This window comes from Eulemur rufifrons, chromosome 7 (genome assembly GCF_041146395.1).
Source record: "Eulemur rufifrons isolate Redbay chromosome 7, OSU_ERuf_1, whole genome shotgun sequence".
NCBI lineage: Eukaryota > Metazoa > Chordata > Mammalia > Primates > Lemuridae > Eulemur > Eulemur rufifrons.
The window spans coordinates 168,976,845-168,994,608 of record NC_090989.1 but is presented as its reverse complement, the minus strand read 5'-3'; the positions used below and the strand labels follow the sequence as shown (position 1 = coordinate 168,994,608).

At 41.9% G+C, this 17,764-nt stretch overlaps 1 protein-coding gene across 4 annotated transcripts in view; it reads right to left on the bottom strand.

The window, feature by feature from the left end:
* The window catches only part of ATXN7 (ataxin 7), a 131,326-nt gene that overhangs the window by 69,000 nt on the left and 44,562 nt on the right, over positions 1-17,764 (bottom strand). For all 4 annotated transcript variants that reach the window (XM_069476013.1, XM_069476014.1, XM_069476015.1 and 1 more), the window contains 2 exons: positions 17,051-17,386; positions 16,741-16,809 (listed from right to left, as the gene is read on the bottom strand). In XM_069476013.1, coding sequence (XP_069332114.1) covers positions 16,741-16,809; positions 17,051-17,375 — 394 coding nt within the window. In that variant the 5' untranslated portion in view covers positions 17,376-17,386. The remainder of the gene's footprint in view (positions 1-16,740; positions 16,810-17,050; positions 17,387-17,764) is intronic.

The following is a 17,764-nucleotide window of genomic DNA, read 5'->3' as shown; positions in this document are numbered from 1 at the left end:
TTGTCCACCAGCCACTTTAAGTAGTTTTAGCTCTACCCTAAGGGCAATGGGAATCAACGAAGTCATTTAAGCAGAGCAAGACACTATTAGATGTGAGCTTTAGAAAAATTATCGTGGCTACCACCTCACATCCTTAAGTCTGTTTCCCATTTGCCCTTAGTTTACAAATAGGTTCAGTTCCAAAACTTCAGGTAGGACTGAATTTTTTTGTCTATCTCAAATGGTGCATGCCCATGTGGTATCACGACAAAAAATGGTCATCTTCTCAGGCTGGCCCACTTCTAACTCTTAACCTTTATGCAGCCAGAATACTGTATGTTTCCAATGAAAATTACAAAAAACACTGCTGTGAAAGCATTTTTAAGCAAAACAAAAAACTCAGAAATCAAATAAGAAATTTTGTAAAAATTACCTTGAATATGAGAACCTGAACAAAACACCTGCTTTCTACAACTACAATAGTAATGAGACCTGCGACAATCTTTGGATATGTTCACTGGTAGTGCCAAACACTACAGGGTCATGAAGGACTTTGAAAATCTGTTGAAAGGTATATTTTCTCTCCTTAGAAAACTGTATTTATGCAAGTACTGGCAACAATTTACATCTATCAGTGAAGTGGTGCAAGGACCTCTCATTGCTCAAATAACCCCAGTCTGAAAATCCCTAATTGCAAAGCCCACACGTTAGTTTGTCATGTGCCTACTCCCACTTCCACACTTCAGGCTTTTCTTTCCTTTGATACAGGTTTACCACAGTTATGACCTACATCTGTCACCCACGTCATCTACAAGAGATGGGAGACATTAAAAGAAAGTAGGATTTGATGAAAACTCTTTTCCTGAAGTAAAAATTACAGGGGCAGTGGGACAATTTAAAGAAGGTTCGAGTGGACAAAGGAGACCACCTAAGCCAGAAGAAATACTGTCTAGAGCACTGGAAAAAAAAAAAAAAAAAAAAAAAAAGGTGGCAATGATGTACTTTCTTTATGAAGAGAAGGCAAAAAGGTCATAAGGAAAAGGGAACCTGGATCAGACCCTCGATGGCCTCACAGGCAAGGGATTTTCAGCTTACTTTATGCAGCAACAGAAAGTCCCTCTATGGGGCTCTTGCTGACACCCTAGTCAAAGCCAGACTTGCTATAACCATAGATTCCACACATGGGTATCCACAGCTGTTGTCCACAAACCTTTATCAGAGTTATGTTCTAACTTTTGAGTAAGCTCTATGCTTTCTCCTCCACTTTTTTAGGGGGTGCTTACAAGTTAGTAACAGCAAAAGATTGGCAGTAGAAACAAGAAGTCAGGGCCGGGTGTGGTGGCTCACGCCTGTAATCCTAGCACTCTGGGAGGCCGAGGCGGGTGGATCGCTCGAGGTCAGGAGTTCGAGACCAGCCTGAGCAAGAGCGAGACCCCGTCTCTACTAAAAATAGACAGAAATTATCTAGCCAACTAAAATATATATAGAAAAAAAAAATTAGCCAGGCATGGTGGCGCATGCCTGTAGTCCCAGCTACTCGGGAGACTGAGGCAGTAGGATCGCTTGAGCCCAGGAGTTTGAGGTTGCTGTGAGCTAGGCTGACGCCACGGCACTCACTCTAGCCCGGGCAACAAAGCGAGACTCTGTCTCAAAAAAAAAAAAGAAACAAGAAGTCAGAACTTCCATTTTATACTCCATGGACTCCAGCTTTAAGGGCCCACCTCTTTTAGACCTCTCTGTGTTTCACTTTAATTCCTTAGCAGTTCTTTGAAACAGTGCCAATCTACTTTCCTATGACACATATGGCAATCAATAGCCATATTTAATAAAATCACTGCATAAGTTCTTACATCTCCACAGAAGTAGTCACCTGCCCAATGTCTTAAAACTTGGTGCAAAAACTCTTAAGCAAAATGGGTATGTTAGAACCTACTAAAAACTTTGTAAACTGTGGGATTTCCAAAAGATCTGTGGCTGTTCTTCCACTCTGGGCTCCTCTTCATTTGACAGTGCCCAGATATAGCCATAATTATGGCCAAGGCCTTCAAGGGAAAGCAGTGGAGGGGCTATACACTAAGAGATCCTATTACAAGATATTTTCATCAGGCAAATAAGAACTTGAGTGATGATGCCAAACCAACTGCTTGTAAGACATATTTCCTACTCACTCCCTAATTACCTTTTCATAAAATTGACAGCACTTAATATTTCCTGGGGATTTGGGAATAAAAATAAAAACTTGTTATCTTTTAAAATGGAAGAAAAAGCTGTCTCTGATCAGGAGCTGCTAAATTTTACTGAAATCAAGCACTAAAGTCTGACCTCTCAAAGTCATCAGCGCTACTTGAGAACCATTAAAATATACATTAAGACCTATTTTTCATGTAAAAAAATGAAATTATGTCCAATTAAGTCATAACCATTTCAAAACTCTAGATTCCTGCCAAAGACTACTGAGCAGGTAATTCCCAGTTCCTGCGGATGGAGGGGGGAGCCTCTCAGGCACCTCTCTCCTACTTGTCAGTCAGTTCACTGGCAACATGCAGCGCGACTTCACTGTGTGTTGAGCCAAGCACAGGATGCTGTGAGGGGCTCTGTGGCCAGGAAGAGCAGGCTCGCCTCCTTTCCAACAAACTCTCATCTGCCTTGTGCCAGTCATGTCACCTGCGGGTAAGACCACAGTAATGCAACATGACCAAGGCAAAAAAAAACAAAAACTCTGATGGAAAGTTCTGTTGTTTGTTGTTGTTGTTTTAACCTACTTCCCATTTGGGTACTGCTACCACCAGGGCAAGCAGAGATGAGAACAAAAGAAAGAGAGGTCAGATCAATCTACTTAGCTACTAAATATCAACTCCAGAGCAAGGTTTGGTGAATGAGATAGTAAAAATTAATAATTCTGATTTTCAAAAGAAAGGCTCCTGGATAATCTTTGGATTACAATGACCTCTGTGTATTATAATAAAAGCTCGTATTAGTTATGTTTATTTATCTTCCCCGCTGAAGACATTGTCCCAAGTGGTCAGTATATATACCACTTCCCTGTTATGTTTAAGAAATTTCTAAATAGTTTTTACCTGGCTCAACTAACTATTAGGAATCACTTGCTGAGAGTTAACGATTTCTCCACCATGCATTCTACAAATTACGTACACCATGGATTTTAGATGAAATCTTTGCATGGCCTAATACACACACACACATCCCCCCACCCCCCAAGGTCCTAAGATAATCTCTTCCTCCTCCTCCTCCTCCTCCTCCTCCAGAAATTCACTACTGCTGCTATTCCCCAAAGCATTAATAACCAAGCAACTTCTTTGATTTTAAATTGCTCTCTGGAGTGTGCTTGATACTTTACCCATTTACCATTAAATTAAAGCCTATTCCAGATGTCCCTCATAAATGGCAGCTTCAACATGGAGACATCAACCACTGTTTAATTGACAATTCAGGGAACTATGTGTCTTCAGAGTCAGCCAGACTAGGAATCACAGCTTTGCCACTTATAAACTGTGTGATTTGGGACAAGTTAACTTCCCTGAGCCCCAGTTTTGTCTTTGAAATAAGGATAAATACCTGCTTTACACTGCTATTGTAAGGATTAAGTGAGGCAATCAATGCAAAAGCTCTTTGCTTCATGCCTGACACATAGTAAGTGCTCAAATAATGACAGCTATTATTACTACTATTACTTGCTACCAGGTATTGGCTAAGAAGCTTAATTTTTCAAGTTATCAATTACTTTCTAAAAGCATTTTCCCACTCAAATAAAATCAGTATGCAAACCATACAGCTATCAAGATTTGTCATGTTTTCATAATTCTTAAATGCCATCTATCTATACGCTATACTTAAGGAGCTGTTTATATTTCAGAACTACTAGTGGGAAAAAAAGGATCTTTGTGAAATTTCTACAAAGACTTACCCAGCACTTGATGAAAAAAAAAATTAATTGTTTTATTGTTACCCTGGCATAACTATCACTACAATAAGAAGAATATGATTCATGAATGGATTATAAACTCACATAACACAGATTATTTTCAGCAACAGTCACCAGCTTTTAAGAAAACATTTACCAAATAAGATCTTTTGAAGCAATAGCCATTGCAGCTGCCAGTTAACAATAAGAAGCTCATCAGACATGGGCTAAAGAAGATAAGAGGAATAGAAAGTGTGGCACATAAAATCTACAGTAGACTCTGAGTCTGTCTCCAGTACAGTAGTTCATCAGAGTAGAGAGAAAAAGGCCTTGAAACATGAATAAAGAGAAGGGAGAAAATAAATATCCTATTCAGAGGCTGCAAAAAAGCACAGAGTTTATCTTGTGAAAGAAAACCCTAGTGATGTAACAGAGGGATTCAGGCACACTGTCATTTATTTGTATATAACCAGTTATTCTAAAACCAAAACCATTTCTCTCTTCATAGCATATTGTTACTCAACCAAAAAAATGGTGCTAGAACGCTGGAAACAAAGAGGAACAATGCCCTATCACACTCTATAACCAACAAGGAAACGGTATGTTATTGAACACTACCTCCCTCCTTCAACAAGATTATTGGTAGGTGGTCTACACTGTTTTCCCCTTTCAGGCCAATTTTGCAAATTTAGCCAAGACCTATGTAAAAACTTGTCACAAAAATTCCTTCTACCTAGCATACCCCAAATCTGACAATAACAACACATTTTAGCAAGAGTGAGGGCTTGCTTTGTATTGATATCAGATAGTAATGGACAACTTTTGGTAATGGTTATAAAGCAATATATAGAGTGATGTGGAGGACTTTGTTAAGATGACGCCTACCCTAAAGAAAAAAAGAAATCAGCAGGGAAGGGGTGGGACAACAGGAGAAGGAGTAGCCCTGTCAAAGGGAACAGCATATGTAAGGGTTCAGAAGCAGGAAAGGGCCCAGTGTGACACGGGAACCAGAAGGAAGCCACTGTGCATGAGGCACAGTAGGCAAAGTGGAGAATGGAAGGAGACAAGGTTGGACAGCCTGACATGGTAGACCATGCAGAGCCTGTGGAACAATAAATGATGTGAATTTTCAATGGGCTACAAGGCCCTATGTGATCTGCCTCCCCAACTCACTCCTAAATCTCAGTATCTGACCTCTTCTATTATATTTCCCTTACGCCCCCTCTGCAACCACTCTGGCCCCTGCTCTTCTTCAAATGCACCAGGCCCTCTCCCAGTAGTGCTTTCAGATTTGCTATTCCTTCTCCGTGAAGGCTTGTCCACAATATCCACACGGTTTATGACCTTACACCTACAAGTCATGGCTCAGAAAACGCCTTCTCACTCTATTTTAAATTGCACCTCCCATATTATTCTCCAGAACACTCATCACCACCTACCATATATATTTTTAACTTTTTTTTTTAAATTGTTGCCTATCTTCTCCACTAAAATAGAAGCTCTAGGAGGGCAGTTCTGTTTGCTGCTATTTTTCTGAAAACTAGAATACCTAGTGCATAGTAGATGCGCAAAAAACCTATGCTGACTGAACAAACAGAAACCACTAAAGGGTTTTACCAGAATAGATAGAATCCTCACTTTCTCCACTCATCATTACCTAGAAACTCAGGGATTTCACATTAAGAAGGCAGACTACATGCCCAACTGGCTTCTGACTTCTACTATAGCCACCGCCAATTCAGTTTCTACACTGCTACCATGGTGATCTTTCAAACACATCCACCCCCACCTCCTGCCCTCCACTACTCACTTCCCAGGGCTGCAACAAGTTCCAGACTCCCACAGAAAGGTGCGCCAAACTCAGAAGCTGCTTCTACACCAGAATGCTTAACTCTCCAAGCCTCCCCTTCACCTCTAGGAAGTCTTCCTTACCTGACCCATGCTGTCCTTCCCCAGTGACAGCATTCCACCTCAAGTTGAGATTCCCACAATCCAGGGCCTCACAGGCCTTGTTAGGGAGTTTGGATTGCCTTCTAAGTGCACTGGGAAGCTTCTAAAGGATGCATAATTGCCTGTTTACCTGGCTATCTCCACAGCTACTTAAGAAAAGACAGACAAAATTATCCTCCTACCCTCTCTCAACAGATGACCTCTCAACGTCCCTCTTCCTTCACAGAAAGGACAGGAAAAACTAATCATCTTATCCCACAACTCTACATCCCTACCTAAAACTGAATCCACATGCTTTTTCTCTCATTACAGTGAAAGAAAGTCTCTGATTCTAACCAAAACTAACCTGTTCATGTGGGCTCTGAGACTCATCCCTTTTTACCAACTTGAGGTATCTTTCTACAATTATTCATTTTTTCATGTGACCAATTATCTCTTATCACTCCTGGATCATTCCTAGTGGCAGACAAACATGCCCTAGTACTATCCAAATAAAATTAAATAATCCCTCCCTTCATTCCCTTAGACCTTTATACCATGTCCCCATCCTCATGTCTCTATTTTCTTTCAAAGCAAAACCCTTTAAAGAGCTGTCCATACTTGCCTTCTCCATTTCTCCAGTTCAGGTTATTACAGCCCCCTACAACCAGGCATCTGCCTCCCCACCTCTCCTGATTAAGGTCATTAATGACCTCTACACTGCCAAAGCCAGAGATCAATTCCCTGACCTGGCCTTATTCTACTTCACAGCAGCATCTGACACAGGCCACCACTCTCCACTAAAAGCATTTTCTACTCTCCTCTCAGATTCTATACCACCACATCTGGATTCCCTCCCAGCTCACTGGAGATTCCTCCTCACCCACCCACCTCCTCAATGTGGAGCAAACTAAGGCTCAGCCCTTGGCCGTAATCAATTCCTTACTGACACTCACATTTTAGGAAACAAACCTAGTCCCCTAGCTTTCCAGATCCCCTGTATCTTGACAGTGCAGACTGACCCAGTTTCTCCAGCCCAGGCTGCTACATCACAATTGTATATTCAATTGCCGACATAACAGCTGCACATGAATGCCCAATAAGTGCATTAAATTTAGTGGGGCCAAAAACAGAGCTCCTGACCCTGAGTCCCCCATATCCCCCACATCTCTCAGCTCATTAAATGGTATCACTCAATTGTTCAAGCCCCAAATGCCAATTCTTAATTTTCTCTTTCACCTACAAACAGTTCTTCACTAATGTAACCTCCACCTTCAAACATACCCTGAACTGAATAACCTCTCTGCATGGCCACTGCCATTAGCAAAGTCTAAGCCACTATCACCTCTCACCTGGTCAGCCAGTTTCTCCACCCCCACAATCCACCTACCATATAACAGCCAGTGATTATTACAAGGTAGGAACTAGATCAGGCCATTCCCTTGCTGAAGCTACCACCCCCCGACCCCCAGAGGCTTTCACTACATTTATGGTAAACCCAAATACCTTACCTTGGCCTCTGTTATCTGACCTTGTTGGCCTTATTTCCCTCCATTCTTCCCCATTCCTCTGTCAGAGACCCCTTCCCAGATGAGCTGGTGGCTGCTTTTTTCTTATCACTCTGATCTCAGCTCTTAAATCCTCAGAAGTCTTCCTTGATGCTGTTAGCTAGAATCCCCCTACCCTCAACTACTTTCCTGACTTTACAGCACTCAGCAGTCCTTGGAAATATTCATGTGTTTACTGTGTCTCATATCCCTGGAGGGCAGGGGCTCCGTGTGACCTGTGTTACTCTATTCCCAATACCATCAGAAAACCTGGCACTTAAATATTTGGTAACCAACTGCATGACTTTGGGGTTAGGACTGTGCCTTCTCACCTTATTTGCAGTTGTATTCTCAGACTCTAGCCCCATATGAGGCCCAGAGACTGTGTTTGTCAAATGTTTGTGGGACAAAAGCTAAATAAATGAACAAAATTAAGGCCAAACAGCCAGAGGATTCTCAAGGCAGTAATCACACTGGACAAAATACCTTGAGGCCTGCCAAAGGACAGGACAGGGTCTGGACCTGGTCAGGAAGTGAAATGACCAGGTTGGGAAGTTTGAGTCTTGCCTGCCAATAAATGCTCAATTGCCCTAAGTCCAAATCCTGCAGCTGAAGATTTAAACTTGGCCCAGAGTGAGATTACAGAGAATGATGGCTTCTGTGTTCCATATTTCCATTATTAGTAAAATCTCAACTATGAGCATGTATTAACTTCCATAATTATGATAAATTTTTTTTCCACTAAAACAAATCTTTCTACACGGTTTCCAAAGAGAACAAGGTAACTTAAATGGAGAACTACTTAAGTTAAAATGGAAATTTCCAAGAATTGAAAACGCAGTTTTCCAAATTCCTTCATCAGGCAGAAAACTCCCCATGACTATCACCATGCACACAAAAATCACTTAAGTATTATCCTCATTTTTCTCTCTGATCCATCTCCCAACTTAGTGAGGATGATGTTACTCTGTTGCCTATAATTTAGCCTTTCTTACCCAGAAAAAGGGGTTTGAAAAACATTACAAGAAGTGGCATAAAGAAGCACAAACTACAGACTTCCAAAAGAGGAGCAAATGTAACTCTGTACAAGCAAAGTAAATACCCACATTGTACTTCTCTCTGCAAATCAAAAGAAATGGCTAAAGAAAGAAATAAAAAATGTCACCTCCCACTTCTCATTCTTACTAGAGTCCAAGAAAGCTTGAAACTAGGGTTCAATTGCTATACTCTGTCATCCTGAGCATGCTGAGGTTTTCTCTCTCCACCTTGCCTGCTGAAGGAAAACCGGCATTTCACCTTCTGTTGTTCCCTTGATAGTCCTGGTGGATCACCTGATTAGAGACATGCTTATAATACTGTGCTTTGATTACTGATAACCTGCATTATACCATTTAATCCTTCCAACCACTATGAGGTACTATCATTATATTCCCATTTAACATATAAATTAACTGAGGCTCGGTGAAGCTATGTAATTTTTTCAAATCACTCACCTACCAGAGCTGAGATTTGAACCCAGGCTTAACTCTACAACTGGAGTTCCCAATACTGCCTCTGTGTAAAGGTGACTTTTTCAAACTTACTATATGGAACCTCCTTTCTGCATAGCACATACTAATAACACACAGAAACAAGGTTCCCTGGAACACACTTTTGAAAAAATTATTTAAAGCTGTGGTTCTCAAACACCAAAATAGATCTCTGAGAAGTCCATAACAAAAATGAGAAAAATAAAAATAATGCAATAAGTCTTTCCTAAAGCTAAACCTTTTCAAATTTAAAGATCTGTCCTTTATTCCAAAACTGCGGTTCTCATACTTTATGATGATGAGAATGTATGTGAAATGCTAGCAACCCTATGTCTGGGGTCCCCAAATTATTTCTGGATGGAAATATAAAGCCTGGGGACCACTGGTTAAAAGCACTATTATTTTTTTTTCTATTACATTAGTGGAGCTCAGGATTATAGAAAACATCTGTATAATGTGGGAGGGAACAGTTCCTGTTTTCAGATTATGAATCTAATTGATAATGAACTATTACTTTTTCCCTGCCAAATGCTTACATATGAGAGAAAAGGCATTTCATGTTAGCAGGGTCTTTATTACAAAGAGGAACAAGAATACTTAATCTAGTTTTATGTTATGAGTGGCTGAAATGCAAAAACCATTCTTCTTTTGCTCATTTATAATAATCCCTGCTGTACAAGATGAATATAAATGTAACCCTCTGCCTTTCTCTCAAAAGTACAGTAACTCCAACCGTTAAGTCTACTAACAGGCTTCTTTTTCTTCTCAGAACTTCAATCAAAAAATACTTTAATAATCAGAGGGGCACATTTATTACTGCCATAAACTTTGAATATCAATGTGATTAAAAGCAATCTTGCACTGAAATGCTATTTAAATAGTGAAATTTTACTTCTCTCTTTTTAAAGGATTTTTTTTTAATGGCACAAATCCCAGATGATTGTGTTTGCTATCTACTGCAACCTTAGCTTTCATTTAATCTTTTTTTTAAAAGCCAATTACTTCTAATGCAAACCGCACACACTTCCCCTCCCCCTCAAAGAAAAGATTTTATAAAAGAAAAGCTAAATACAACATACAGACTGCTGTAAGGCACAGCAAGGAAAAGGCTCTGACATATTTACTTAAAAAAAAATTTTTTTTTTTTTTTTGGTAAAGGTCAGTATTTCTAGCCAAGGATAAGGAAAACAAAGGTTAGGGTAACCTACTCAAGCTCATGAAAAATGGGTATATATTCTGGATGGGCTAAGCATAGCAGAGTGGTTAAAAATGTGAGCTGAGGCGTCAAGACAGATCTGGGTTACAGGGCCTCTTACATGTTTTGTGATCTTGGTGAGTTACTTCACTTTTCTGAACCTTAGTTTCCTCCTCTGTAAAATGGAGATAATGGTGATACCTAGATCATAGCATTGCTGTGAAGATTAAAGTAAAATATATGCTGGGACAAAGTAAAAGCACCCAGCAAACTTGAGCTGTCTACGTACATATTTTGAGATGCAAATATCAGGACATAAGGACATATTGACATAATGATGCCATCCTAAAGAAGAAATGAGACCACATCACAGGTAGGTCGTGCTCCATATGATGCGTAAATTCCTCATACTTCCCTCCTTAGATTATGGTTTATAAGAACCAACCAAAACTGTAAATGGGATATAGCTTGGGAACCCCATCCTACTATAGGTAATACTTGCATAGTTTCCACAAACTGTGAAGACTTGAGGGTTCAGAAATGCAGCATGAATTGTCAGCTGTTGCACTTTCTAGAAAACACAAAATTGTTAAGATATGGCATCTAAAGGACACTGTCTGCCTCCTTCTTCAATCAAAATGCAGATTTGTTTCCTGATGAATCCCTTCTACAATTTCTAAGACCTCCAACAAGGGTTTGGCATCTTTAAGCCAGCTCAAGGGCAGAGATTCTAAAAAATTTGAATGAAAATCCCATAAAAGTTATAGACTCTTTTCTCCTGATTATTTACCTACTATACAGGGGCTTAATAAAACCCGAGCACCATCCTCATGGTGCAAGCTAGGGCAATACCTGCTCTGTTAATGCTCTGTATAGGAACTGCCCTAAAGCAGGTGTACACCATAAAAAAGAGGCAGCAACTGACAAAAGTGGACAAAGAAACCTGACACACAACCATTTCTGTCTCCATGTATTTCCTTTTAGCTAAAGATACTTCAATACTGAATAAACCCTTGGTTTAAGAGTAATGAATTTTATTATTATTTTTTTTTTTTTTTTTGAGACAGAGTCTCACTCTGTTGCCCGGGCTAGAGTGAGTGCCGTGGCGTCAGTCTAGCTCACAGCAACCTCAAACTCCTGGGCTTAAGCGATCCTACTGCCTCAGCCTCCCGAGTAGCTGGGACTACAGGCATGTGCCACCATGCCCGGCTAATTTTTTGTATATATATATTTTAGTTGTCCATATAATTTCTTTCTATTTTTAGTAGAGACGGGGGTCTCACTCTAGCTCAGGCTGGTCTCGAACTCCTGACCTCGAGCGATCCACCCGCCTCGGCCTCCCAGAGTGCTAGGATTACAGGCGTGGAATTTTATTATTTTGAAGTGCCTCCCTTTCAAAATAGAAAGTTCAACGAGTACTAGATTCCAGTTCTTAGGAAATTGGTAAAAGAAAAAAAGGAGAATAAAAAAAGGAGTACTAGAATCACACTGCATAGAATGAGTTTCCTTTTATCAACTGAGGAAATCATTAGAACACTGGTCAGCAAACTCCTCCTATGAAGGGCCAGACAGTAAATATGTTAGGCTTGGTGGGCCATATCATCTCCGTTGTATCTACTCGACTCTGCTGTTCATTGTATACAGCAAGCAGTGATAGACAAGTAAATGAATGTCCATGGCTAGGTTCTAATAAAATTTTATTTATGGACACTGACATTTAAATTTCACGTAATTTTCATGAGTCATGAAATCTTCCCCTTTTGAGTTTTTATTTCAACCATTCAGCATACACTGGGCAGGATTTGGCCCAGAGGTTGTAGTTTGATTAGAATATCAAAGGTGCCACAATGGGGAAAAGAATCCCTTCTATAGGAGTATCTGTCTGGGTCTCTAGGTGCTCCTTCACCTATGGGTTAATGCAGATCTGACAAGTAGGGAATCATGCACAGGAGATGTCAGCAAGGACACTGCCCACCATCACAGCAGCACAGACGCTCATCTACGGAAGTGTTTTTCTCAGGTGAGGGTGACCTGCAAATAAATCGGCTGAGTGCTACTTAAATGTGCACTAATGTTCAACAAGTACCCAGGTGATTCTGAGGCAGGGAACGTAGATCTCACTGATTCCTGTCTGAGGCTTGGTTTAGATCTCCACTCAAGATGAAAGCAGACTGCAAGCACTGCCATCTGCAGAACCCTTACACACTCAGAGAGAGGATCAGAAATGGTAGCCTGGCTTGCCTCAAAAGAAAGGTGTAGTACACATAAAGGGTCCATTTTACAGGAAAGTTGAAGTCCATGTAAGCGGAAAAAAGAACACCAAAAGAAATGATATGATGTCTGGGACATTCTTCAAAATAATTCACTGTGGGGAGCAGAGTAGAGATGAAGCAAGATTGGGCTATGACTCACTAGTTGTTGAAGCTGTGTGATGGATACAAGCAGACTCATTAAAATATTTTCTCTACTTTTGTATGTTTCAAAACTTGGGGAGAAAAACAGATAAGAGAAATCATAGAGAAAAATAGAGAGAAATGCTCTCTACCTCAGGGAGCGAGTTTTATGCCTACAATGTAGAACCTTTAATAGCAGAGTACTTCACACAAACACCTATTTGATTTCCATTAACCGAATATGAACCATTTTTTTCCCCTAGGAAAGAAAAAAGGTGCTATTGTTGTGTTGACTCAGTCTACATTGACAGAGGCTACCCACCTCCCTAGTCTGCCTTTTTTTATTTTGTAAACCTAATTGCCTGTAGGTGCCAACCAACCACTATTCCATCTTGCCCCAGGCTCAATTATGTCCCTGTTATGACAGGGAAATCACCTGTCATCAAGTGTGGGCATCACCCTGGGTTGTCAGTCTACTTCCTTGCCTAAATATCAGAGATAAGAGAGGTGGCGTCCTGTCTGCACCCTTTCTGGAATGTATAAATGGATCACTAAACACAGGAGAGAGCAACAGGAAGTGCTGAAAGACAGCCTCTGGCATCCCCTAAGGTCATACACACAGAATAGGTACCTTCTCTTTTTAGAGTCACAATAGAACGGGAAATTGGTCCTTTGAACCATTCACCCTACAGTGACTCAGTTCAACCTTCCTAAGTAGCCTAACTGATTCTTTCTGGGGACAAATACTTATGGAGCACAAAAGTGTGCAGGAGCTGAATATGCCTTGGTCAACAATGGTCCTGCCCTCAAGGAACTTATACTCTAAAGAAGGACCATCACATAATGCATACTTTCAAATAGTAACAGCTAGAGTGGAGGAAGAAAAAGTATAGGATATTTTGACACAACAAATGGACTTAGAAAAATTATGGATGGCTTCCCAAAGAAAATGTCATTTTTTTCAATTCCACTGTTGACTCCCACAATGACACCATATATTCTGTAAAATTTGCTGTAAAATTAAAGCACTTAATATTTTCATTTTTTAAGGATCCCTATACGTTCAGGCACTACTATAGAAACCCTAATCAGTTATTCATACCAATTAATTCAATCTAAACATGATTTTGTTAAATTTCATAAATCCAGAATTTGTGAAATCACCTTGGGGAAAAAAAGCAATTTGTCTTTTGAGTTAAGTCATTTCAAAAAAGTCAAAATGTATTATCAATCTCTTTCCACCAATATCAATTATGCTATTAGCTAACATTATAAATTATAGGGAAAAAAGGCAATAAAAATATGAGAATGCAAATGAAAAATAGGCTGACCCTCTGAAAGATAACTGAGATTTTATCCCAACATTTTCCCACCTGTGCTAAAAGGAAGAAGAGGGATGATATGTTAGCTAAACCACAAATAATCTCCCTACCATCTAAATCAATAGTTCCAACCTTCTTCCACAGCATTAACCCTTGGGCAGTCTTGCCAGGAAGGATTTGGCCAAAGTAAATGACAAGAGGGAAAAAAAAAGGAAAGAAAAAGGAGAGAAAAAAAAAAAAAAAAAGGAGAGCCTAGCTTAGCAATTTTGAAATTTGGTGGTGGGGATGTGCAAATGATCCTTTAATCCAAGAGAACCTGTGGACATTTGCTCTAGAAAATGGACATATAAAATTATTTTGCATGTAATTTCAGGGGAACTATAACCCCCTGCAGCCTATTCAAAGGTTACGGGTTAAAAAAAAAACCTAACCTAGAAATATCAACTTAAGAAGTCAGGCCTAACATAATCACTAGTTGAAAGGGTTGAAAGGAATTAGTGTGTACTGAGTCATTTTACATGTTATCTAATTTAATTTCAACCCTTACAATAACCTTAGAAAGTAGGTACAATTATCATCTGCTTTTCCAGAGAGAGAAAGTATATTCAGAGAAATGTTCTCCAACTAAGGCAAGGTTAAACAACTTTCTCTCATATCTAGGTTTTCTAACCCCTAAGTCCACAGTTGCAAACTGGGGAATTCATGTCAGGTGCATATTCCCAAGATGAGGAGTTTCTGACATTCAGTGCTTCATTCATACAATCAATTTATCTACATATTTCTTCTCAATTTAATCTCTTTGACAAAAGGAATCAGTACAAATTTAACTCCCAAACATCATTTCTTGGTTGTATATAATCTTAACCAAACACAATGAATGGTCTAATAAATTTTGATAATATTAAATGTATTTTCATTTCTGAAGCTTCCTGACATGCACTGTTAAGAGAACATAAAAGTCCACTGAGTGCTGAAAAGTCCTCAAGCTTTTAAAATTGCCCCAGAAAATCCACAAAGTCACAAACAAATAAAGAGCTGACTGAATTTAAAACTTCAGTCTGTACTCAGACAGGCATGAGCTGCAGATGACCTGGCAGCTACAGCATCCTCTAAATGGTTAGAGCAGCTTAAAAAAAAAAGGCACCTCTAATGAACACTAATAATTTGATAGATCAGAAGCACAGGCAACCAGATCCATGATCGCTTTGGGCCTCAGGGAGATAGTTAAGAGGTCTTAGATCTTTAAGGGAAAACCTGAAGAATATGTCCCAACAAAAAAGAATAAAAAACTGAGTCCAGTCCACCAAATTTGGTTGGGTCTCAGTCCAGAACAAGGCACTCAGTGAAACACTAATACACTTAATCATCCTTTACAGCAGAGTCACCAATAATTAACATTCTGTTTTCACACAGATTTAGAAGCCCTTTATTGGAAATGTATACACACCCAGAGAATGAAAACTAAGAATAAGAGTGGGTCAGGTCTTCTAAAGCCCTATTCCAATTGCTTCCTATGAGAGTTGCCACCTAGTGATTTTAATTTTTTAAGCCCAGGCAGGCTGCCAATTCAACACTAGAACCGGACTAACAACTGATTTTTTCTATTGCAACATCGCCAACAAGTCCTGTGCTATCCCTCTCTTTCTTTTGCTCTCAAACAGCAATTCTCATTTTAAAAATCAACCAATTTGCTCTATAATCTGTTCCAATTGGAAGCTCTCATAGAGCTGCCACTGGTATTACTCTTCCTCGCAGTGCCAAGAGGCCAACAAGTGGCCCATTCAAAAAACTAAAAGAGCATAAGTGAAGAAAAGGCAGGTGTGAAAAACAAGAAATGTGGAGACAGTAACCATGAGGCAACTCTGGACTTAAAAATGTTCCAGTTGCCAAGGTTCTACCTATTCTTGGGTCCTGGACACAACTTGTGCCAAAATAAATGACTACATGTGAGAAATAAAATTGTATCGGGGAATAATAAACTCAGTATTTTGGGTATCAAACCTCACTCAAAGTCTTGTCCTTACTACCACTGAAAGAATAACTTGAAACAGAGCCTAAGTCCATTGAACTTGAAAAGTCCTTTCTGACTACAGTGTGCCCAGACCTGTTGCAGGCATTAGATAGCAAAGGCTGACTCTTCAAAGAAAAAGAACATCTCAAGGAAAAGTCTAACAGTTTCCAGACACTTGGCCTGACTTTCATTTGGAGGCACATCTTTAGTTACAGATATTTCCCTAAAGCATCCTTTTACCAAACAGCTTAAAACTAACCAATAATTAAGACTCTGATTTCACAAGTTCTGGGCAGTAAAGGCTCACCATATAAAATTCTGGCTTCCCCCCATCCTCACTCCCAGGTTAGCAGCTCACAAAAAAATCTGATCAACTGCACTCCTCAGTTGTGAAGATCCTTTTGTAGCATCCTAAGCTTGTATCTTAAATCCCACAAAATTAGGCTGCATAGGTAAAGCATCTTTAAGTTCAAAATTAACTATGATGGCCAGCAGAAAATTTCAGGTAGAAAGGTTTCCTTTTCATCATTCCCTAAGCATTCGTGTAAATGTCACCAAAACTGAAAATTCCTTCCTCCACTTGCGCTTCTCCAAAAGGGGGTCAGATCTAAAGGGATGTAGGTTAAACTCCCCGCTGGTTTCCAGCGCTCATCACCAAGCAATGCTGTGAATTCATGCTGCACCTCTCCTAGCCTCCACTCAAGGGTTCCTGGATGCTCCCCATTACAGGAAACCCCCAAACTAGATTTTCCAAATGCTCTATCCTCCCCGCTACTCCCTCATCTCAGGCAGCATCTTCAAGTGGTGGTGGGGGAGGGGGTAGGTTAGCTGGGCTGAAGTCCCTGGCCCTGGTGAAGCAGCAGGGAAACTTCCTAGGGGTTCCCACAAACTTCTTCAGGGGGGCTGGACTCACCTTCCCGACAGAGCCCCGTGACTTCGCGGTTTTTCCCAAACTCCTTGAAACTTTCGTCGAATTCCGTCCCTAGGAGATATACACACACAGGAGGAAGGGAGAGGCAGGTCAGTGGCCGGGAGTGTGACGCACGCTCACGCACGCACGGGGTAGGTGTGAGCACCTCCGCGTTCCGCAACCCAGCAAACGACAGCATCTCTGACCCCCAAGGGGGCGGGTCACCGGACAGGGGTACGCGGGGAGGGGAAGAGACGGGTAAGAGGAAGAGGGAAGTTGGGGGCGTAGCGAAGAGGAGGGCGGGGATACTCACCGTCCTTCCCAGGAAGTTTGGAAGCTTCGACCCACAGATTCCACGACTGTCCCAGCATCGCTTCGGGACTGGGCAGGGGCCTGCGCTCCCCGACCGTCGCCATTGCGGCGGCCGAGGTGGAGGCGGCGCCGGGGCCGCCGTCCTCCGGCCGTAGGCGCCGCGGCGGCGGCGGCTGTTGCCGCTGGGGCTGCGGAGGCGGCGGCAGCGGCGGCGGCGGCGGCTGCGGCTGCTGCTGCTGCTGCTGCTGCCGGGCGGCCGCTGCTCCGCCCGCCGCCGCCGCGCGGCGCGGCTCCCCTCTGACGTCATCCGCGGCCCGCTCCGACATTCTTTCCGCTCCTACAATGTAACAAAAAAAGGGGGGAAAGAGTCGCGCGGGGGCCGCATTTAAGGAGGCGCCGGGGAGTTCCGGCGGCGTGCGCGGCCCGCGGACCGGGTGGGGCGCGCTGACAGCGCCCCCCGGCCGCCCAGCCTCCCCCCGCCCCCCAGCCCGCCTACTACTGGGCCACCGCCAGTCGCGGGTGCAAAGTCCGCGGCGCGGGCTTGCTTTCGCTTTCGACTCCTGCGGCCCCTCGGGGAAGGGGACGGGCCGCCACCGCGGCGCTGGGTCCCCTGCCTGCCTCAGCCGGGAGGACCCGGCGTGGAGGCCAACGCCAGGACCGGTCCCCGGTCCAACCCCGCGCTCCACCCCGGTAGCCCGTGGCGGGAAGGCCCGAG